This window comes from Ranitomeya variabilis, chromosome 5 (genome assembly GCF_051348905.1).
Source record: "Ranitomeya variabilis isolate aRanVar5 chromosome 5, aRanVar5.hap1, whole genome shotgun sequence".
Lineage (NCBI taxonomy): Eukaryota > Metazoa > Chordata > Amphibia > Anura > Dendrobatidae > Ranitomeya > Ranitomeya variabilis.
Genome location: NC_135236.1, coordinates 170,252,420 through 170,276,554, shown reverse-complemented (window position 1 = coordinate 170,276,554; position 24,135 = coordinate 170,252,420). Strand labels below are relative to the sequence as shown.

Genomic DNA, 24,135 nt, shown 5'->3' with positions numbered 1-24,135 from the left:
AATTTTTTTATTATTCCATCCGCACAGATGCCAGAGTGCTTGTTTTGTTGCGGCATGGGTTGTAGTTTTGAATGTCGTCATTCGTTTTTCCATTCCATGGACTGAATCTGAAACATGTTTCTCCAGGTCGGTAAGATTAAGGCGGTACCAAACTTGTGGGTTTTTAATTAATTGAGTGGCGAAAAAATAAATCAGAAATGTATAAAAAAAATAAGAAATGTTGCATTCTGAGACTTGTTCCTTTTTTTTTTTTTCATTGATTGAGATAGGAGAGGGCTTGTTTTTTGTGTGACGTGCTGACCGTTTTATTGATGTCATTTTTCTCTACATATGTCATTTTTATCTAATTTTTATTGGATTTTTCCTAGGGAGTAGGGAAGTTTTGGCGTTTTGACTTTTTTTCTTGTTATGGCATGTAGTGATTGGTTTAATTCATTTTATATTTTGACAGATCAGGCTTTTATGAATGCGGTGATACCAAAAATGTTTATTTTTTCAATTTCTTTAGCTTCAATGTGGGAAAAGGAGGGTGATATAAATAACTCAATCTAGCAAAAATTTCATCTGGTTATGACTTCACTACTTTCTGTTCATTAAATGCTAATTAGTATGAGATCCAGACTAGCACTATGCACTTTAACATTGTACGAATATTTATGTACTCTAGGTCTAGTTGTGACCAGATGAAATTTTTGCTAGATTGAGTTATATATATTCTCTTACAAAGTCATCATAAGATTATTAAGTCAAAAATAGAGTGTATGAAATGTTGGTTACTATATAGTAATTATGTAGGGATATTTATCAATTTTTGTGGAGCATATGTTATTTATAAATACTGGAGGAATTGTACCTCAATAATAATTCTGTGGGTGTAGTATCTGCTATTATTTTTCCCTATTTTTTTTTTATGTGTATTTTTTCTGAATTCTTTAATAAAGCTTAAATATGGTTTTCTAAGATATGTGGCATAGACTTCTTTCTATGTAGGTTTTTTGTTCATGTAGAAGGATATACTGGAAAATGTAATGCTGCCACATGGTAAAACTAAAGTAGGCAGGGGAAATTCCAACAAGACAATGCTCTTAAGCAGATATCCAATTTAGTCAAAATTGGTTAGCAAAGAAAAATGTTTGCCTGTGTCAATGGCCAAGCCAATCACCTGATTAAACCCTATAGAGCTCCTTAGGGATGAGTTGGGGCCCGTACCCATAGCTATAAAGATGAATTGTCTGCAGATTTGCAAATGTAATGCAGCAAGACCCCTCAGGATTCCTTGAATACCTAGCGGCTTCAATGCCCCATCGGTGTGATGCAATAAATAAAACAAGAGGTTATGCTCCAAAATACTGTAAGCAATTAATTACTCTCTATGCTGTGATCAATACATAGTGTATGCAAAACTTTTGGCAGTCAGCTTTCCCTAATTAAATAAACATACCTATATTCTAAAGCATTTTCATTAAAATTAAGGTCTTGCAAGATGACAACTGCATTAAGCGGCCCTGCGCTTAGTAACCCGATATTTACCCTGGTTACAAGTGAACACATGGCTGGATCAGCGTCACATACGCCGATCCAGCGATGACAGCGGGTGATCAGCGACCAAAAAAAGGTCCTGATCATTCCCATCGACCAACGATCTCCCAGCAGGGGCCTGATCGTTGGTCGCTGTCACACATAACGAGATCGTTAGCGGGATCGTTGCTACGTCACCAAAAGCGTGACGTTGCAACGATATCGTTAACGATATCGTTATGTGTGACTCAGCCTTTAGAGACAGATGCCGGCTATGTAGTATAGCTAGTATCAGCCACGTGTGGACACAGCGCCTGCGCACCCTCCATTTCCGATCAAGTATATGTAGGTGATATTGCGTTAAAATGTTAAAACGCAACAAATGTCACAGCCCATCGAATTTCAGAAAATAGATGGATTCTTTCCCTAAAGAGGACAAATGGCAGTGATAAAGATAGGCCCCATTTTACAATGCCCCAGTTTGTCTCTACTGGTACTTGCAACATGCATGGCTCACGTCCATGTTGGATGTAGGATTGGAGCACATTTTTTTTAATGTTGCCTGAATAGTAGTATATTAGAGCACAATTACAGCTTATTAGTTGTTGGCAAATTGAAAAGTGAATATGTGCATAGCATTTGGCTATTTTACATCTACAGCTACTATGCAGACAGGCGTTTCCATGGTAACAGACTACAATTACTGTGTAGTCTGACCTTATGGTCGCTGTCTTATGTACCTGTAACCCACAGCTCACTAATATACAAGAAGTTGAGGACAGATAGACGGTAATATAACTGAAGGATTAGACTGGAGAGTTTTCATAGAGTCTAGACTGGAGTCAGACTTTCCTGATTCAAGAATAGGTGCATGCTTCTTTATGAATCGGGAGGAGTGTCTGAGAAAAGGTGTGCACCTCCGGGCGCCACGCCAGAAATCTTATTCTAGTCGGGTACTGGAGTTAGATTTCTGGCCTAGGGAACACCACAAATAATCAGGAGATGAGCTTTTGAGTCCCGCGCCCGCCACACCCTTGTCCTGCTCCAGTTCCACCTATTTTGACAGAGCTGGAAGAAAATGGGGCAAAATTTAGATGCCAAAAACTGGAAACTTTTTAAAGCTTTTACACCAGAAATCTGTCATGAGAGCTTTGATGAATCAGTCCCACACTGAATTGTATCAGGTCTACGTCACCACCTGAGATGTACACATGAAACAGAATGGCGGGTTTTTTTTAGTAAAGGTTATTTGTAAGGTTGTTTCGTTTCAGAGACCTTGGAACAATAACATATGATTTCAGAGATGTACATTCTGTTAAAAAGAATTTAGCAATAACACAAAAATATTACATAGTCTTTACAGAGCAGGAAATATTTATTTTGACAGCCATGCAAAAAACTTAGGATAAGAAGTTCTAAAAGGCAAGTCATTTTTACACTGTGCCCACCTTCCAAAAGAATGCCAGCATAACCACCTCCTCGGGACAGCTGGAACATGACGCAGTTGGTCCTCTTACTGACATCTTCCTGTAACAAAAGGATTACATATACAATTATGGAACATAATCACCCCGACCCAAAAATTAAAACACACATCTCCTACCGGCTCATTGAAGGTCTTCAGAAAACTGAGGTTTTCATCAGAAAAATGAAAGAGACGCGCGATACCTAGAGAAGAAGAGAGCAGAACATTATATAAAGTACACAATCATCCATCCACCTGAATTAACTGATGTGCAGAATGCCACTGGAAATTCCGATGCCTCACCCATGTCATCCACTGTGCCAAGGAAGTAGACTTGATCTTGCACCGGGCACACCGTGAGGGTGCACACTTCTACTTTATTGGCTTCCCAACCACAAATCCAGTCATGATCAGCAAGGGCGTACACCTCCAGTCCCCCGGAAAGACCAATAAATAAATATGATCCTCCAACGGCCATACAATTAACTCTTTTGGACACCTAACAAAGCACAAAAAGAATAAAAAGTTAAAGGGAATCTGTCACCAGGTTTTTTCCACCTAATCGGAGAGCAACATGACGTAGGGATAGAGACCCTGATTCCAGTGACTTATCACTTACTAGGCTACTTGATATAGGTTTTATAAAATTAGCTATATCAGCAGGAGATTATATCATTAGAGGACTAGTAAACCTGCTGTCCTGTATTCCTCCATATTCATGAGTTCTGTTCAACCCCAATGGCAGCTTTCTGTGTACATTGTGCATAGGCAGAAAGCTGCCAATCAGTGGTGTGGGCAGGGTTATACAGAGCTCAGCATTCAGAGAGGACTGCTAGATCTGCAACAGATAAATCAATGATTTTATCAAAATGATAGCAAACAGCTCAGTAAGTGACACATCGTTGGAATCGGGGTCTCTTCTTCAACATTTTGCTCCTCTTAGATGGGGTAGCAAAATGATGGTGACGGATTCCCTTTATCTGGTTAATAAAGAAAAATGCAATCCATTGGATCTACTATATAATTGTCTAAGGGTCACTTCCGTCTTTCTGTCGGTCTGTCTGTCCTTCTGTCTGTCACGGATATTCATTGGTCGCGGCCTCTGTCTGTCATGGAATCCAAGTCGCTGATTGGTCGTGGCAAAACGCCCACGACCATTGCCACGACCAATCAGCGACGCGCACAGTCCGGAAGAAAATGGCCGCTCCTTACTCCCTGCACTCAGTGCCCGGCGCCCGCATACACCCCTCCGGTCACCGCTCACACAGGGTTAATGCCGGCAGTAACGGACCGCGTTATGCCACGGGTAACGCACTCCGTTACCGCCGCTATTAACCCTGTGTGACCAAGTTTTTACTATTGACGCAGCCTATGCAGCATCAATAGTAAAAACATCTAATGTTAAAAATAATAATAAAAAAAAAAATCATTATATACTCACCTTCCGCCGCCTTTCCCGCTCCTCGCAATGCTCCGGCCGGTCCATGCAAGTGGGATGTTCCGGTGGCAAGGATGGTCTGGGAGAAGGACCTGCCATGACGTCACGGTCATGTGACTGCGACGTCATCACAAGTCCTGCGCGCCTGCGTGAAAAGGACCTGCCATGACATCACGTGACCGCGACGTCATCACACCCTGGGACCGGAAGCTGCCGCCTGCACCCCACACAGGCGACAGAACTACAACGCGCCTGCGGAAGGTGAGTATATGTTTATTTTTATTTTTTTAACCTGTGACCTTCGTGGCTGGGCAATATACTACGTAGCTGGGCAATATACTACGTGGCTCTGTGCTGTATAATACGTCACTTGGACTTGGCAATATACTACGTCACTGGGCAATATACTACGTGTCTGGGCAATATACTACGTCGCTGGGCAATATACTACGTCGCTGGGCAATATACTACGTCGCTGGGCAATATACTACGTCGCTGGGCAATATACTACGTGGCTGGGCAATATACTACGTGGCTGGGCAATATACTACGTCGCTGGGCAATATACTACGTCACTGGGCAATATACTACGTGGCTGGGCAATATACTACGTCACTGGGCAATATACTACGTGTCTGGGCAATATACTACGTCGCTGGGCAATATACTACGTGGCTGGGCAATATACTACGTGGCTGGGCAATATACTACGTGGCTGGGCAATATACTACGTGGCTGGGCAATATACTACGTGGCTGGGCAATATACTACGTCACTGGGCAATATACTACGTCACTGGGCAATATACTACGTCGCTGGGCAATATACTACGTGGCTCTGTGCTGTATACTACGTCGCTGTGCAATATACTACGTCACTGGGCAATATACTACGTCACTGGGCAATATACTACGTCACTGGGCAATATACTACGTCGCTGGGCAATATACTACGTGGCTCTGTGCTGTATACTACGTCGCTGTGCAATATACTACGTCACTGGGCAATATACTACGTGGCTGGGCAATATACTACGTGGCTGGGCAATATACTACGTGGCTGGGCAATATACTACATTGCTGGGCAATATACTACGTGGCTCTGTGCTGTATACTACGTCGCTGTGCAATATACTACCTCACTGGGCAATATACTACGTGGCTCTGTGCAGTATACTACGTCACTGGGCAATATACTACGTCACTGGGCAATATACTACGTCACTGGGCAATATACTACGTCACTGGGCAATATACTGCGTCACTGGTCAATATACTGTACTACGTGGCTGGGCAATATAATATGTCGCTGGGCAATATACTATGTGGCTGGGCAATATACTATGTGGCTGGGCAATATACTATGTGGCTGGGCAATATACTACGTGGGCTGGGCAATATACTATGTGGCTGGGCAATATACTACGTGGCTGGGCAATATACTACGTGGCTGCGCAATATACTACGTGGCTGCGCAATATACTACGTGGCTGGGCAATATACTACGTCGCTGGGCATTATACTACGTGGCTGGGCAATATACTACGTGGCTGGGCAATATACTACGTGGACATGCATATTCTAGAATACTCGATGCGTTAGAATCGGGCCACCATCTAGTATTATATATTTATGACAAATCACACGAAACAGAACATTACTACTGCACTCAAAGCCAAAATCTAACAGCACATAAAACCTGACATTTCAGGGGTTACAGCAGTTATCCCCAAACCTACAGTAACCACCAATAACGTCTCTCTATGGTTGCTTTATGGATAATGCCCTTTTACACAGGCTGATGACTGACTGAGCGAATGTTCTCAATCACTGCCCACATAAACATGCCAGCAATCAGCCAACAAACGGACAAAAGCTTGTTATATTAGCAAATTACATCTTTAATGCGAGTTGTCAGTACATCCTGCTATGTAATCAGCGGCTATGCAGCCCAAATATGCAAATTACATAGGGGCCAATTGAAATAATGATCTTTCATCCCCACACTGCAAAAGCAGATAATTACTTTGTGTGAATCGATACAGTATAGCGCTTATTGACACTCATGTGCAGATTAGTTCCTAGAGTAAAAGGACCCTTCCTCAAAGAAAGAACTTCAGACATGCACCTAATAATATATATCCTACAAAGAACTACGGAGTATGGACACCCATCGATTTGTAAAAGCAATAACAACTTTATTGGGAAATCATATACACAAATGATAAACAACAATATAAAAGGACAAGGTACACGTTCAAGCACATGTATGGCGGGACAACCACACTGAAAAGTAGCACCTGGGGCTTAGAAATGACACGTGCAGGTACTCACATAGGGGCAAATTTGTTCACTCAGTAGCTAGTAACAATAATTATAAAGTGCATAGTGCTATGTATGAGTGGCAATTATGCCCCAAGGTGAACTGCATCATGAATCATAAGTCAAACAGCATAATGGAAAAGTCCAGCTCTTCCTGTCATTCTTACCCAAGTATCCTGAGGTGCCAGTGTGTGCCCGATTAGCCCCGACGCGCGTTTCGCGTGAGCTTCCTCGGGGGGACATGTTTGTTTGTCACGCTGGGCTGTATTTATGGGTGTATTGTCATGTATTGGTGATTTCCCAAAAAAGTTGTTATTGCTTTTACAAATCGATGGGTGTCCATACTCCGTAGTTCTTTGTAGGATATATATTTCAGTGGAGTTTTGCCCTGTTATTTTCTATGTCCCTTACAGGGTGTTCCCCTCCTGATATTTGATATGCATCAGTGGTATGTATATTTAATTATGCACCTAATAATACAGCATTTTAGACTACAAGATCTGCAAAAACTGGAGCTGGAACACATGTTTATGTAAGTGTAACGTGTATGTACTGTATACATTCACACTATGAACCTTAAACATAACCTAGACTAAAGACAAAATGAACAAATACCCTGCAGTAAGTAAATAGTAATACTACAATAACAGGATGCTTAGTTGACACTGTTTTGATAAAGTGTATAATTCATCCCACCGCGACAAGGTATACCCAATGAGGATGGTCCTATCTCTAAGGTAAAACCTCTCTAGGAGCCAGCCTCAATAGCTGTGGGCAGAGAAGGACTCAAGTCTGAGGGTTTACATACCTGACCTGGAAAGCTACAGTCATGGCCAAAAGTATTCACACCCCTGCAATTCTGTCAGATAATACTCAGTTTCTTCCTGAAAATGATTGCAAACAACTTCTTTGGTATTATTATCTTATTTAATTTATCTTAAATGAAAAAAAAACACAAAAAGAATTGTTCTAAAGCCAAATTGGATATAATTCCACACCAAACATAAAAAAGGGGGTGGACAAAATATTGGCACTGTTCGAAAAATCATGTGATGCTTCTCTAATTTGTGTAATTAACAGCACCTGTAACTTACCTGTGGCACCTAACAGGTGTTGGCAATAACTAAATCATACTTGCAGCCAGTTGACATAGATTAAAGTTGACTCAACCTCTGTCCTGTGTCCTTGTGTGTACCACATTGAGCATGGAGAAAAGAAAGAAGATCAAAGAACTGTCTGAGGACTTGAGAAACCAAATTGTGAGGAGGCATGAGCAATCTCAAGGCTACAAGTTCATCTCCAAAGACATGAATGTTCCTGTGTCTACTGTGCGCAGTGTCATCAAGAAGTTCAAAGCCCATGGCACTGTGGCTAACCTCCCTAGATGTGGACGGAAAAGAAAAATTGACAAGAGATTTCAATGCAAGATTGTGCGGATGTTGGATAAAGAACCTCGACTAACATCCAAACAAGTTCAAGCTGCCCTGCAGTCCTAGGGTACAACAGTGTCAACCCTTACTATCCGTCGGCGTCTGAATGAAAAGGGACTGTATGGTAGGAGACCCAGGAAGACCCCACTTCTTACCCAGAGACATAAAAAAGCCAGGCTGGAGCTTGCCAAAACTTACCTGAAAAAGCCTAAAACGTTTTGAAAGAAAGTTCTCTGGTCAGATGAGACAAAAGTAGAGCTTTTTGGGCAAAGGCATCAACATAGAGTTTACAGGAGAAAAAAAGAGGCATTCAAAGAAAAGAACACGGTCCCTACAGTCAAACATGGCAGAGGTTCCCTGAAGTTTTGGGGTTGCTTTGCTGCCCCTGGCACTGGACTGCTTGACCGTGTGCATGGCATTATGAAGTCTGAAGACTACCAACAAATTTTGCAGCATAATGTAGGGCCCAGTGTGAGAAAGCTGGGTCTCCCTCAGAGGTCATGGGTCTTCCAGCAGGACAATGACCCAAAACACACTTCAAAAAGCACTAGAAAATGGTTTGAGAGAAAGCACTGGAGACTTCTAAGGTGGCCAGCAATGAGTCCAGACCTGAATCCCATAGAACACCTGTGGAGAGATCTAAAAATGGCAGTTTGGAGAAGGCACCCTTCACATATCAGGGACCTGGAGCAGTTTGCCAAAGAAGAATGGTCTAAAATTCCAACAGAGCATTGTAAGAAACTCATTGATGGTTACCAGAATGTTATGATCCCAGTGGCTGGGAATCACAGGAAATACTAGCTAAGTAACTAAACATAGACACGAGCTCTAGGGAGATGGTAACTGGACTGACCGCAAAACCTGATCCTATCCAAACACACTAAAGGTAGCCGGTGAACGTGCCTAAAATCCTGGACGTCTCGACGCAGCCTGAGAAACTGACTACCCCTAAAGAGAAAGCAAGACCTCACTTGCCTCAAGAGAAATAACCCCAAAGATATAGGAAGCCCCCAACAAATAATAACGGTGAGGTAAGGAGAAAAGACACACGTAGGAATGAAAACAGATTCAGCAAATGAGGCCCGCTAATACTAGATAGCAGAAGACAGATAGCGAACTGTGCGGTCAGCAAAAAACCCTACCAAAATATCCACGCTGAGAATTCAAGAACCCCCACACCAACTAACGGTGTGGGGGGAGAAACTCAGCCCCCTAGAGCTAACAGCAAGCTGGGAAATCACATATTAGCAAGCTGGACAAGAAACAAATAGAACACTGAAGATCAAAAAATGAACAAAACGGAAACTTAGCTTCTCTTGAAGAGACTGGGAGCAAGGTAGTCAGAAGGAATCAGAATAGCACTGAATACATTGACAGCAGGCATAGACTGAGAGTCCAAGTGAGCTTAAATAGAAAACCAGCCCACAGATAACAAGACAGCTGATGCCAGTCACAAACCTGCAGAAAGACAGCACTCACACAGTACCACTTGTGACCACAAGAGGGAGCCCAGAAATAGAGTTCACAACAGTACCCCCCCTTGAGGAGGGGTCACCAAACCCTCATCAAGACCCCCAGGGCAATCAGGATGAGCCGCATGGAAGGCACGAACCAAATCGGCCGCATGGACATCAGAGGCGACAACCCAGGAATTATCCTCCTGACCATAGCCCTTCCACTTAACTAAATACTGAAGCCTCCGTCTGGAAATACGAGAATCCAAGATCTTCTCCACCACGTACTCCAATTCGCCCTCAACCAGCACCGGAGCAGGAGGCTCAACAGAAGGAACCACAGGCACCACATACCTCCGCAACAAAGACCTATGGAAAACATTATGAATGGCAAACGATGCTGGGAGGTCCAAACGAAAAGACACCGGGTTAAGGATTTCCAAAATCTTATAAGGACCGATGAAGCGAGGCTTGAATTTAGGAGAGGAAACCTTCATAGGAACATACCGAGAAGACAGCCATACCAAATCCCCAACACGAAGTCGGGGACCAACACCGCGACGGCGGTTGGCAAAGCGCTGAGCCTTCTCCTGTGACAACTTCAAATTGTCCATCACATGGTTCCAAATCTGCTGCAACCTATCCACCACAGAATCCACCCCCGGACAGTCAGAAGGCTCAACCTGACCCGAGGAAAAACGAGGATGAAACCCAGCATTGCAGAAAAAAGGCGAAACCAAAGTAGCAGAACTAGCCCGATTATTAAGGGCAAACTCGGCCAATGGCAAAAAAGTCACCCAATCATCCTGATCAGCAGAAACAAAACATCTTAAAGAAGTTTCCAACGTCTGATTAGTTCGCTCGGTTTGGCCATTCGTCTGAGGATGGAAGGCCGACGAAAAAGACAAATCAATGCCCATCTTAGCACAAAAAATCCGCCAAAATCTGGACACAAACTGGGATCCTCTGTCAGACACAATATTTTCAGGGATGCCGTGCAAGCGAACCACATTCTGAAAAAATAAAGGAACCAAATCGGAGGAGGAAGGCAACTTAGGCAAGAGCACCAAATGGACCATTTTGGAAAAACGATCACACACCACCCAGATGACAGACATTCTCTGAGATACTGGAAGATCTGAAATAAAATCCATGGAAATGTGTGTCCAAGGCCTCTTCGGGACAGGCAAAGGCAAAAGCAAACCGCTGGCACGAGAACAGCAAGGCTTAGCCCGAGCACAAATCCCACAGGACTGCACAAAGGAACGCACATCCCGCGACAAGGAAGGCCACCAGAAGGACCTAGCCACCAAATCTCTGGTACCAAAAATCCCAGGATGACCTGCCAACACCGAAGAATGAACCTCGGAAATAACTCTGCTGGTCCATCTATCTGGGACAAACAGTCTCTCTGGTGGGCAACGGTCAGGTCTATCAGCCTGAAATTTCTGCAGCACTCGTCGCAAATCTGGGGAAATGGCAGACAAAATCACTCCCTCTTTGAGGATACCAGCCGGCTCTGAAGCTCCCGGAGAGTCAGGCACAAAACTCCTAGAAAGGGCATCAGCCTTCACGTTCTTCGAACCAGGCAGGTACGAGACCACGAAATCGAAACGGGAGAAAAACAACGACCAACGAGCCTGTCTAGGATTCAGGTGCTTGGCAGACTCGAGATAAATCAGATTTCTGTGATCAGTCAAGACCACCACACGATGCCTAGCTCCCTCGAGCCAATGTCGCCACTCCTCAAATGCCCACTTCATAGCCAACAACTCCCGATTACCAACATCATAATTCCGCTCGGCAGGCGAAAACTTTCTTGAAAAGAAGGCACAAGGCTTCATCACAGAGCCATCAGAGCTTCTCTGCGACAAAACAGCCCCTGCTCCAATCTCAGAAGCATCCACCTCGACCTGGAAAGGAAGAGAGACATCAGGCTGACATAAGACTGGAGCTGAAGAAAACCGGCGCTTCAGCTCCCGAAAGGCTTCCACTGCCGCAGGAGACCAATTAGTCACATCAGAACCTTTCTTGGTCAAATCCGTCAAGGGCTTAACCACGCCAGAAAAATTAGCGATGAAGCGACGGTAAAAATTAGCAAAACCCAAGAACTTCTGAAGACTCTTAACAGATGTAGGCTGAGTCCAGTCATGAATAGCCTGGACCTTGACTGGGTCCATCTCAATAGTAGAAGGAGAAAAAATAAAACCCAAAAAGGAAACCTTCTGTACTCCGAAGAGACATTTTGACCCCTTCACAAATAAAGCATTAGCACGCAGGACCTGAAACACCATCCTGACCTGCTTCACATGGGACTCTCAATCATTAGAAAAGACCAAAATGTCATCCAGATACACAATCATAAATTTATCCAGATATTCTCGGAAAATGTCATGCATAAAGGACTGAAACACAGAAGGAGCATTAGAGAGTCCAAAAGGCATCACCAAGTACTCAAAATGGCCTTCGGGCGTATTAAATGCTGTTTTCCATTCGTCCCCCTGCTTGATACGCACAAGGTTATACGCACCACGAAGATCTATCTTGGTGAACTAACTGGATCCCTTAATCCGAGAAAACAGATCAGACAATAATGGCAAAGGATACTGAAATTTGACCGTGATTTTATTTAGAAGACGATAATCTATACAAGGTCTCAGAGAACCATCCTTCTTGGCCACAAAAAAGAATCCTGCACCAAGAGGGGAGGAGGATGGGCGAATATGTCCCTTCTCCAAAGACTCCTTTATATAACTCCGCATCGCGGCATGTTCTGGTATAGACAAATTAAAAAGTCGTCCCTTAGGGAACTTACTGCCAGGAATCAAATTTATAGCACAATCACAATCCCTATGAGGAGGCAGGGCACCGGATCTGGGCTCATCAAATACATCCTGGTAGTCCGACAAAAACTCAGGGACCTCAGAAGGAGTGGAAGAAGCAATTGACACCAAAGGGACATCGCCATGAATCCCCTGACAACCCCAACTTGACACAGACATAGCTTTCCAATCCAGAACTGGATTATGGGCCTGCAGCCATGGCAGACCCAAAACTACATCATGCAAATTATGCAGCACAAGAAAGCGAATCACCTCCTGATGTACAGGAGTCATGCACATGATCACTTGAGTCCAATACTGAGGCTTATTCTCAGCCAATGGCGTAGCATCTATTCCCCTCAGTGGAATAGGAAATTCCAAAGGCTCCAGAACAAAACCACAGCGCTTGGCAAACGACAAATCCATAAGATTCAGGGCAGCACCTGAATCCACAAAAGCCATAACCGAGTAGGATGACAAAGAACAGATTAAAGTAACAGACAAAATGAACTTAGGCTGTATAGTACCAATGGTGACAGGTTTAGCAATTTTTTTTAAGCGCTTAGAGCATGCTGAGATAACATGAGTAGAATCACCACAGTAAAAGCACAACCCATTTTGACGTCTATGACTTTGTCGCTCAATTCTAGTCAGAATTCTGTCACATTGCATTGACTCAGGTCTCTGTTCAGAGAACACCGCCAGAGGATGCGCAGATTTGCGCTCCCGCAAACGCCGATCAATCTGAATGGCCAAAGCCATTGAATCACTCAGACTTGCAGGCGTGGGGAACCCCACCATAACATTCTTAATGGCTTCAGAAAGACCCTCTCTGAAATTTGCAGCCAGGGCACACTCATTCCATTGAGTAAGCACTGAGTATTTCCGAAATTTTTGACAGTACACCTCAGCTTCATCCTGACCTTGAGAGATAGCCAGCAAAGCCTTTTCTGCCTGGTTCTCAAGATTAGGTTCCTCATAAAGCAGTCCAAGCGCCAGAAAAAATGCATCCACATTCAGCAATGCAGGATCTCCTGGCGCCAGAGAGAAAGCCCAATCTTGAGGGTCGCCGCGTAACAAGGAGATAACAATTTTAACTTGCTGAGCGGAATCACCAGAGGAACGAGGTCTCAAAGATGGAAACAATTTACAATTATTCCTAAAATTCAGAAACCTAGATCTATCTCCAGAAAACAACTCAGGAATAGGTATCTTTGGCTCAGACATAGGGCTATGAACAACAAAATCCTGAATATTTTGCACCTTTGCAGCAAGATGATCCACACTAGAAGTCAGACTCAGAATATCCATGTCTGCAGCTGAGCTCAAAACCACCCAGAGATTAAGGGGATGAGAGAAGCTAGACAGACTGCAGCAAAGGAGGAAAAAAAAAAAAAAATTGTACTCAGGACTTCTTTTATCCCACTTCATGCGATGCATTAAACACTTTTGTGGCCTGCTGTACTGTTATGATCCCAGTGGCTGGGAATCACAGGAAATACTAGCTAAGTAACTAAACATAGACACGAGCTCTAGGGAGATGGTAACTGGACTGACCGCAAAACCTGATCCTATCCAAACACACTAAAGGCAGCCGGTGAACGTGCCTAAAATCCTGGACGTCTCGACGCAGCCTGAGAAACTGACTACCCCTAAAGAGAAAGCAAGACCTCACTTGCCTCAAGAGAAATAACCCCAAAGATATAGGAAGCCCCCAACAAATAATAACGGTGAGGTAAGGAGAAAAGACACACGTAGGAATGAAAACAGATTCAGCAAATGAGGCCCGCTAATACTAGATAGCAGAAGACAGATAGCGAACTGTGCGGTCAGCAAAAAACCCTACCAAAATATCCATGCTGAGAATTCAAGAACCCCCACACCAACTAACGGTGTGGGGGGAGAAACTCAGCCCCCTAGAGCTAACAGCAAGCTGGGAAATCACATATTAGCAAGCTGGACAAGAAACAAATAGAACACTGAAGATCAAAAAATGAACAAAACGGAAACTTAGCTTCTCTTGAAGAGACTGGGAGCAAGGTAGTCAGAAGGAATCAGAATAGCACTGAATACATTGACAGCAGGCATAGACTGAGAGTCCAAGTGAGCTTAAATAGAAAACCAGCCCACAGATAACGAGACAGCTGATGCCAGTCACAAACCTGCAGAAAGACAGCACTCATACAGTACCACTTGTGACCACAAGAGGGAGCCCAGAAATAGAGTTCACAACACAGAAGTGGTTGGTCGCAGTTATTTTGTGCAACCAAGTATTAGGCTGAGGGTGCCAATACTTTTGTCTGGCCCATTTTTGGAGTTTTGTGTGAAATGATCAATGTTTTGCTTTTTGCTTCATTCTCTTTTGTGGTTTTTCATTTAAGACAAATTAAATGAAGATAATAATACCAAAGAATTTGTGTTTGCAATCATTTTCAGGAAGAAACTGAGTATTATCTGACAGAATTGCAGGGGTGTGAATACTTTTGGCCATGACTATATATAAACCAAATGCACAACCCAAAAAAGGGGGAGTCACGCCCTGCATGTACAAAGTACAGAAAACTAAAGCAACACCAAAAAAATTGAGCAGGAAGACATATTGATAATAGTGTAATATGTAGGGATCTTCTAAGGACATGTGTTTATACCGTCAGACCTGGGTCCTGCACTGCCCTCATCGACTGAGGCCGGCTAGCACATGAAGAGGTTTTACTTTAGCGATAGGACCATCCTGAGTGGGTACACCTTGTCGTGGTGGGAGGGTTTATATGCTTTCCTGATCAAAAACAGTAAAAAAGAAAGCACCCTATGTTATTTACACGTATTATTACTATTTACTTACTGCAGGGTATTTGTTCATTTTGTTTTTATCCCTGGGTGCAATATGTGACTGATTTGCCTACAAATAAGAACAGTAGTGTTATACCTTTATCATATCAATATTTCACATTAAAGGGGTTGTCCAGTGACACATCACCTAACAGGATAGGTAATAACTTACAGATCGGTGAGGGTCCAACCACTGGGACCAGTTACAGACTGGGACTGAAATTCGGCCCTGGCATTTAAAAATCACACAGGCCCATGCCGTCCCCGCCCCCGAGCACCAGATGTTGATATATTACTAATATTACCCAGGATTGAAGAAAGCAAGATTTACTACAAGACCAATTTTCTAATGATACCCATGGCCTGCTGGGATAAGTGATGGAGTCAGCGACTTTGTGCTCCGTCACAACTTTTAACATTATGGGTGTCTTGAGAACACTAATTCTGTTAACAACATAGCAGACAAGGCAGCCCACAACCAGACAGGCCCTTCTGGCATTTGCCAGAATTGCCAGATGGCCAGTCCGGCCATGACTGGGACCTGTACTGTTCGACAGAAACGGTGAACTTTTATCCCCATTACAATATGGAGTGGCAGGTTGGATGGCCGACCACCGCTCCTTTCATTCTCTAATGGGTTCCAGTCTAAGGGACTCATAGTGCCCCGTTCTGCTGATCCTTTACATTTTAGTACACATCTACTAATATTTAAAAGGACTGTCAGCACAGAATGATTGTTCAAAGTATAGACACTCACAACACCCCTAAACACGCGCAAGCCATCATCACATTTATATTCCTGGCAGCCAAACAAACCATAGCTGCGGCTTGGAAAAAAAAAAAAAATCTAGAACTAGATGGGTATTTCCTGAAGGAACTACAGATAGTGCTTTGGAATGGTGCCCGGGTTGCCCCAGCAAGACTTTCACACTTGGGTGCCCCTCAGGCGCTGGTTTGGTAGTTGTAGCCACTCTGGGTCCGATTTGGCGGGCAGGGCCACTCCGGGTCCGATTTGGCGGGCGGCGCCACTCCGGGTCCGATTTGGCGGGCGGCGCCACTCTGGGTCCGATTTGGCGGGCGGCGCCACTCTGGGTCCGATTTGGCGGGCGACCTAGTGCTTTGGAATTGTGCTGTGCTATCACTTTAAGAGCTGATATTATCTGGCAAAACTGTGCTGGTGTGGTCATGTACAGTTCGCAGGCATTGGCATAGTAACTGGGCCTGACTGCGCATATCAATGAGCTAATCAGCCAGGTGGCAGGTACATTTCAAATTGCCTCAGAAAGCCGGCCATTATAACCTATGGGAAAATTTCCCTATTGAAATGCATTACAATGAGGGGAAAAAAAATTTTCAAACGCAAATTGCGCCAAAACTACAAATCCGATCGACACGAAAAATACTTAGCACACCTCTTGGGGACGCTGGCTTCGAAATGACACCTCACTGGAGTCTGTGAGTGAAGCGGTTCGGGCCGCATTACGTGCGGACTGAATAATAATAAGAAGAAGTTATCCACGATGGAATAACAGTATAGTGCTTTGTTCCAAAGCACTATAATTATCTGCAGTTAAAACACGCCTTTCCTGGTACATGATAAACAAAAAATTATCTGCCATACTAACAGACAAAGTTGGCAAGTTTGAGAAGATTTGGCTTCCCCAGGCGGAGTATGCCAACCACAGCTCCTTTGCCACGCCAGTATTTCATCTGACCAACCCTGACCCTCCTGACTCTGATTGAATCGTTTAACCGGAATCGGACACACTATCCCCCCCTGCCTCTTACCCTGTTTGTTCGTTTGTTTGTTAACTGCTTATATGTCCTCTTATACATATTGTAAAAATATGTTTGTATTGAGGTTTTTTCTTCACCTTATATGCAAAATTCTATAAAAATCTATTATTTAAAAAAAAAGTATAGACACTCACTTGATGCACCCTTGACGTGGCCAAATTTTTAAGTGCAACTTCCCACCCCCACCCTGCCTCTTCTTTGATTGACAGCTCTGGCTTTATAGAACCAGAGAACGATACAGATAGATGGAAACAAGCAGGTGGGAAGGTGCAGTTAAATGACTGGCCCCGCCATGATAAACAAAGCACCGACTTGGTTTGAACAGTCATTCTGTGCTGAGAGAATCCCCTTAACCCCTTAGTGACCGAGCCAATTTTGACCTTAATGACCAGGCCACATTTTACAATTCTGACCACTGTCACTTTATGTGGTAATAACTCTGGAACACTTCAACAGATCCCACTGCTTATCAGACTGTGTTTTTTGTGACATATTGTACTTCATGGTAGTGGTAAATAAATAAATTTGGGAACAATGTTTTTTTGTTAGAAAATTAGAAGGGTTAAAAGTTGACCAGTGTTCTCTCATTTTTCCAACAAAATTTACAAAACCATTTTTTTAAAGGACCACATCACATTTGAAGTGACTTTGAGGGGTCTAACAGACAGAAAATTCCCCAATGTTACACCATTCAAAAAATTGCACCCCCAAGGTACACAAAACAACATTTCAGATGTTTATTAACCATTCAGTTGCTTCACGAGAACTGAAGCCATGTGGAAGGAAAAAATGAACCTTCAACTTTAAAAAAAATAATTAATTTAGATACAAACTGTTTTATTTTCACAAGATTAACAAGAGAAAATGGACCACAAAATTTGTTGCGCACTTTCTACTGAGTATGCCAATACCCCATATGTGGGGGAAATCCATTGTTGGGCACATGGCAGGGCTCGGAAGGGAAGGAGCAAAGTTTGACTTTTTAAAAAGCAAAATTGGCTGGAATCTGTAGAGCCCCTGATGTGCCTAAATAGTGGAAAACGCTCACAAGTGACACCATTTTGAAAACCACATCCCTCAAGGATTTTACCATGGGTATAGTGAGCATTTTGAACCAGTACGACACAGAATTTGATAACATTAGGTTGTGATACTGAATATGTTGTCATTAGTATTGAGCGCAAGTGCTCCAGTTTGCATCGACTATGCACCAAATATCGTGGGTGCTTGAGAGACATGCTCGAGTCTCTGCCCTGCATGTTTCGCGGCTGGTAGACACCCAAAAAACATGCAGGGATCTGCGATAATCCATGCATACCCGAGCACCCAATGCATTTCTTTCCAGGAAGATGATGCGGAGAATCAGGGACGGAGCAGGAGGCCCGGGGGGACTCAGGAGACCCCATTTTTCTCTTCTCTGATATGTTAGATCGTATCAGAGGAGAGAGAAATTAATTTTAAAACAGACTTTTTTCTTATGATCGCCATTATACGGTTAATAAAGGTGATCAAGTGACCATAAATGGCCCTGATCATGTTCTCCAGGGTCTCAGCTGCCCTGGAGATTTTCTGACCCTGGGGGGCGCTATACCCTTATTTCTCAGCGCCGTTAAAAAGCGGTGCTGAAGAATATGTACCATTAACTGTCGCCGTTAAAAGGTGTATCGATGGTCGTTAAGGGGTTAAAGGGAACTGATCATGTCCAAAAATGCCATTTACCTGCAAGTAAAGAGTTATGCTACAGATAAACATCATTGAAACAATGCCTACCTGCCCTACTGGACCAGAGGTTACAGGGAGAAAATACATTTAAATCCTTCATGCAGCTGCTGGTTTCCAGTAAACGTGGTGGTGCAGGGAGTGGCTGCAGTCACGACCCACTAAACAGCGACTGCATCTATAATCACTCCCAGGGACCTGGTTTACAAAGCGCATGTGTGTGGGGTGTATATGGAGCGGCGGCAATCAAAGTGCCAGGCAGTGATTACAGCCATGCTCACTGTGCAATGAGCGATGGCTGCAACCGCTCACACCACCACCCCAATGACTGGAAGAGAGCGGCCGCAGGGAACATTTAAGCTTGTTTCCTATTGTCACTGCTCCAGTATCTGGCTTATCTATCAGAGGACTACAAGCCGGATCCTTATTTCCCTCCCACATAATCTGTCAGGGGAGAGATGAGACATCCCCATACGCATCAGACAGGGCTGGGGAACCTGAGGCCCACTGGCCATTTACAATCCATGATGACCTTTTCTCCAGCCCCCGGGACAAATTCCCATAGACCACAGTACTTGGGCCGGCAGCTGTGTTTTGACAACCACCGGCATTTCAATTTCTTCCTGGTCTGTGGGCACGCGCACACAGTGCTCACTACTGAATGCTGAGACATGTGCAATGTAAAATTAAGTTCTGACACCAGTGCCAGCGTCAAGATGTACTTTCTTGGATGAAGTTAGCGCACAATTCGCACGGCCCTCTAAGGACTGTAAATGGCCTTTGGCAGAAAAAATGGTCCCCACTAGTGATGAGCTAGTATAGTCGTTGCTCGGGTTTTCCCAAGCACGCTCGGGTGATCTCCAAGTATTTGTGAGTTCTCGGAGATTTAGTTTATGTCGACGCAGCTGCATGATTTGCGACTGCTAGACAGCCTGAGTACATGTGGGGATTCCCTAGCAACCAGGCAACCCCCACATGTACTCAGGCTGGCTAGCAGCTGTAAATCATGCAACAGAAACTAAATCTCCGAGCACTCACAAATACTCGGGAGACTGTTGTGAATTAGACTTTTTGGCTCCCTCTTGTGGTTACTAGTGATATGACTCTGGGATTTTCTTTCCTCAGTTTGGCACCCACCTGGGTCGTTAGTCCAGGGGTGTTGCTATATAAACTTCCTGGATCCTTAGTCCAGTGCCTGGCATCGTTGTAATCAGATCCTTTCTGTTTGCTCCTGTCTGCTGGTCCTGGTTCGTGCAAAATTAAGCTAAGTCTTGCTTCTTTGTTTTTTGGTTATTTGCTTGCTCTTATTTTTGTCCAGCTTGTACTGAATGTGATTCCTGACTTTGCTGGAAGCTCTAGGGGGCTGGTGTTCTCCCCCCGGGCTGTTAGACGGTTCGGGGGTTCTTGAATATCCAGCGTGGATATTTTGATAGGGTTTTTGCTGACCATATAAGTCATCTTACTATATTCTGCTATTAGCTAGTGGGCCTCTCTTTGCTAAATACCTAGCTCATTCTTACGTTTGTCTTTTCCTCTTACCTCACCGTTATTATTTGTTGGGGGCTTGTATCCAACTTTTGGGGTCTTTTCTCTGGAGGCAAGAAAGGTCTTTCTTTTCCCTTCTAGGGTTAGTTGTTCTCCGGCTGGCGCGAGACGTCTAGAACCAACGTAGGCACGTTCCCCGGCTGCTGCTATTTGTGGTGCTAGGATTAGATATATGGTCAGCTCAGTTACCACTGCCCTATGAGCTGGTTTTTTGTGTTTGCAGACTTAGTAATTGTTTCTGAGACCCTCTGCCATTGGGGTCATAACAGTATGCCAGGCCAACATTGAATGTTTAATGCATTGCAGAAGTGGGATAATAAGAAAGGAAATTCTGAGTTTTGTTTTTTTTTTCCTCTCTTCCTCCCCTTTACCTCTGAGTGGCTTGTGCTTGCTGCAGACATGAATGTCCAGACCTTGATTACAAGTGTAGACCAGCTTGCTGCTCGTGTGCAGGGCATACAAGATTTTGTTACCAGTAGTCCAATGTCTGAACCTAAAATACCTATTCCTGAACTGTTTTCTGGAGACCGATTTAAGTTTAGGAATTTCAGGAATAATTGTAAATTGTTTCTATCTCTGAGACCCCGTTCATCTGGAGATTCAGCTCAGCAAGTTAAAATTGTTATCTCTTTTTTACGGGGCGACCCTCAGGATTGGGCTTTCTCGCTAGCGCCAGGAGATCCGGCATTGGCAAATATTGATGCGTTTTTTCTGGCGCTCGGATTGCTTTACGAGGAACCCAATCTTGAAGTTCAGGCAGAAAAAGCCTTGCTGGCTATTTCTCAGGGCCAGGATGAAGCTGAAGTGTATTGCCAAAAATTTCGGAAATGGTCCGTGCTTACTCAGTGGAATGAGCTCTGGCCGCAAATTTCAGAAATGGCCTTTCTGAAGCCATTAAGAATGTGATGGTGGGTTTCCCCATTCCTACAAGTCTGAATGATTCCATGGCACTGGCTATTCAAATTGACCGGCGTTTGCGGGAGCGCAAAACCGCTAATCCTCTGGTGGTGTTGTCTGAACAAACACCTGATTTAATGCAATGTGATAGAATTCAGACTAGAAATGAGCGGAAAAATCATAGACGTCAGAATGGGTTGTGTTTTTACTGTGGTGATTCTACACATGTTATATCAGCATGCTCTAAACGCCTAACAAGGGTTGTTAGTCCTGTCGCCATTGGTAATTTGCAACCTAAATTTATTTTGTCTGTGACTTTAATTTGCTCATTGTCTTCTTACCCTGTTATGGCGTTTGTGGATTCAGGTGCTGCCCTGAGTCTTATGGATCTGTCATTTGCCAAGCGCTGTGGTTTTGTTCTTGAACCGTTGGTAAATCCTATTCCTCTTAGAGGTATTGATGCTACGCCATTGGCGGAAAATAAACCGCAGTTTTGGACGCAGGTAACCATGTGCATGACTCCTGAACATCGGGAGGTGATTCGTTTTCTTGTTCTGCATAAAATGCATGATTTGGTCGTTTTGGGTCTGCCATGGTTACAGACCCACAATCCAGTCTTGGATTGGAAGGCAATGTCTGTGTCAAGTTGGGGCTGTCAGGGAATTCATGCTGATTCTCCGCCGATGTCTATTGCTTCCTCTACTCCTTCGGAAGTTCCTGAGTATTTGTCTGATTATCAGGATGTATTCAGCGAATCCAGGTCCAGTGCTCTGCCTCCTCATAGGGACTGTGACTGCGCCATAGATTTGATTCCAGGTAGTACATTTCCTAAGGGAAGACTATTTAATCTGTCTGTACCTGAGCATGCCGCAATGCGTTCGTATATCAAGGAGTCTCTGGAGAAGGGGCATATCCGTCCATCCTCTTCCCCTCTTGGTGCGGGATTCTTTTTTGTGGCCAAGAAGGACGGATTTTTGAGACCTTGTATTGACTATCGGCTTCTGAATAAAATCACTGTTAAATTTCAGTATCCTTTGCCTCTGTTGTCGGACTTGTTTGCCCGGATTAAAGGTGCCAAGTGGTTCACCAAGATAGATCTTCGTGGTGCGTACAACCTTGTGCGCATTAAGCAAGGAGATGAATGGAAGACAGCATTTAATACGCCCGAAGGTCATTTTGAGTACTTGGTGATGCCTTTTGGGCTCTCTAATGCTCCCTCAGTGTTTCAGTCCTTAATGCATGATATTTTCCGGAAGTATCTGGATAAATTTATGATTGTGTATCTGGATGATATTCTGGTTTTCTCTGAAGATTGGGACTCACATGTGGAGCAGGTCAGGATGGTGTTTCAGGTTTTGCGTGAGAATGCTTTGTTTGTTAAGGGCTCAAAGTGTCTCTTTGGAGTACAGAAGGTTCCCTTTTTGGGGTTTATTTTTTCCCCTTCTGCTGTAGAGATGGACCCAGTCAAGGTCCGAGCTATTCATGATTGGACTCAACCCACGTCAGTTAAGAGTCTTCAGAAGTTCTTGGGTTTTGCTAACTTCTACCGTCGTTTTATCGCTAATTTTTCTAGCGTTGTTAAACCTTTGACGGATATGACCAAGAAAGGTTCTGATGTTGCTAACTGGGCTCCTGCAGCCGTGGAGGCGTTCCAAGAGTTGAAGCGCCGGTTTACTTCGGCGCCTGTTTTGTGCCAGCCTGATGTCTCACTTCCCTTTCAGGTCGAAGTGGATGCTTCTGAGATTGGGGCAGGGGCCGTTTTGTCGCAGAGAGGCCCTGGTTGCTCGGTAATGAGACCATGTGCTTTCTTCTCTAGGAAGTTTTCGCCTGCTGAGCGGAATTATAATGTTGGCAATCGGGAGTTGCTGGCCATGAAGTGGGCATTTGAGGAGTGGCGTCATTGGCTCGAGGGTGCTAAGCATCGTGTGGTGGTCTTGACTGATCACAAAAATTTGATGTATCTCGAGTCTGCTAAACGCCTGAATCCTAGACAGGCCCGCTGGTCATTGTTTTTCTCCCGTTTTGACTTTGTGGTCTCGTATTTACCAGGTTCAAAGAATGTGAAGGCTGATGCTCTTTCAAGGAGCTTTGTGCCTGACTCTCCTGGAGTCGCAGAACCAGTTGGTATTCTTAAAGAGGGAGTTATCTTGTCGGCCATTTCTCCTGATTTGCGACGTGTGTTGCAGAGATTTCAGGCTGGTAGACCTGACTCTTGTCCACCTGACAGACTGTTTGTTCCTGATAAGTGGACCAGCAGAGTCATTTCCGAGGTTCATTCCTCGGTGTTGGCAGGGCATCCGGGAATTTTTGGCACCAGAGATCTGGTGGCTAGGTCCTTTTGGTGGCCTTCCTTGTCACGGGATGTGCGGTCATTTGTGCAGTCCTGTGGGACTTGTGCTCGAGCTAAGCCTTGCTGTTCTCGTGCCAGCGGGTTGCTCTTGCCCTTGCCTGTCCCGAAGAGGCCTTGGACACACATTTCCATGGATTTCATTTCCGATCTCCCGGTGTCTCAGGGCATGTCTGTCATCTGGGTGGTATGTGATCGCTTTTCTAAAATGGTACATTTGGTGCCTTTGCCTAAGCTGCCTTCCTCTTCCGATCTGGTTCCTGTGTTCTTTCAGAATGTGGTTCGTTTACACGGCATTCCTGAGAATATTGTGTCTGACAGAGGATCCCAGTTTGTTTCCAGGTTCTGGCGATCCTTTTGTGCTAGGATGGGCATTGATTTGTCGTTTTCGTCTGCCTTTCATCCTCAGACTAATGGACAAACGGAGCGAACTAATCAGACTCTGGAGGCTTATTTGAGGTGTTTTGTTTCGGCAGATCAGGATGATTGGGTGACCTTCTTGCCGTTGGCTGAGTTTGCCCTTAATAATCGGGCTAGTTCCGCTACTTTGGTT

The 24,135-nt window shown here is 44.2% G+C and overlaps 1 protein-coding gene across 2 annotated transcripts in view; it reads right to left on the bottom strand.

The window, feature by feature from the left end:
* The window catches only part of WDR93 (WD repeat domain 93), a 114,829-nt gene that overhangs the window by 73,660 nt on the left and 17,034 nt on the right, over nt 1-24,135 (bottom strand). For both annotated transcript variants that reach the window (XM_077263493.1, XM_077263492.1), the window contains exons 3-5: nt 3,287-3,482; nt 3,122-3,186; nt 2,967-3,045 (exon numbers count right to left, since the gene is read on the bottom strand). In XM_077263493.1, the coding sequence (XP_077119608.1) occupies nt 2,967-3,045; nt 3,122-3,186; nt 3,287-3,482 (340 nt within the window). The remainder of the gene's footprint in view (nt 1-2,966; nt 3,046-3,121; nt 3,187-3,286; nt 3,483-24,135) is intronic.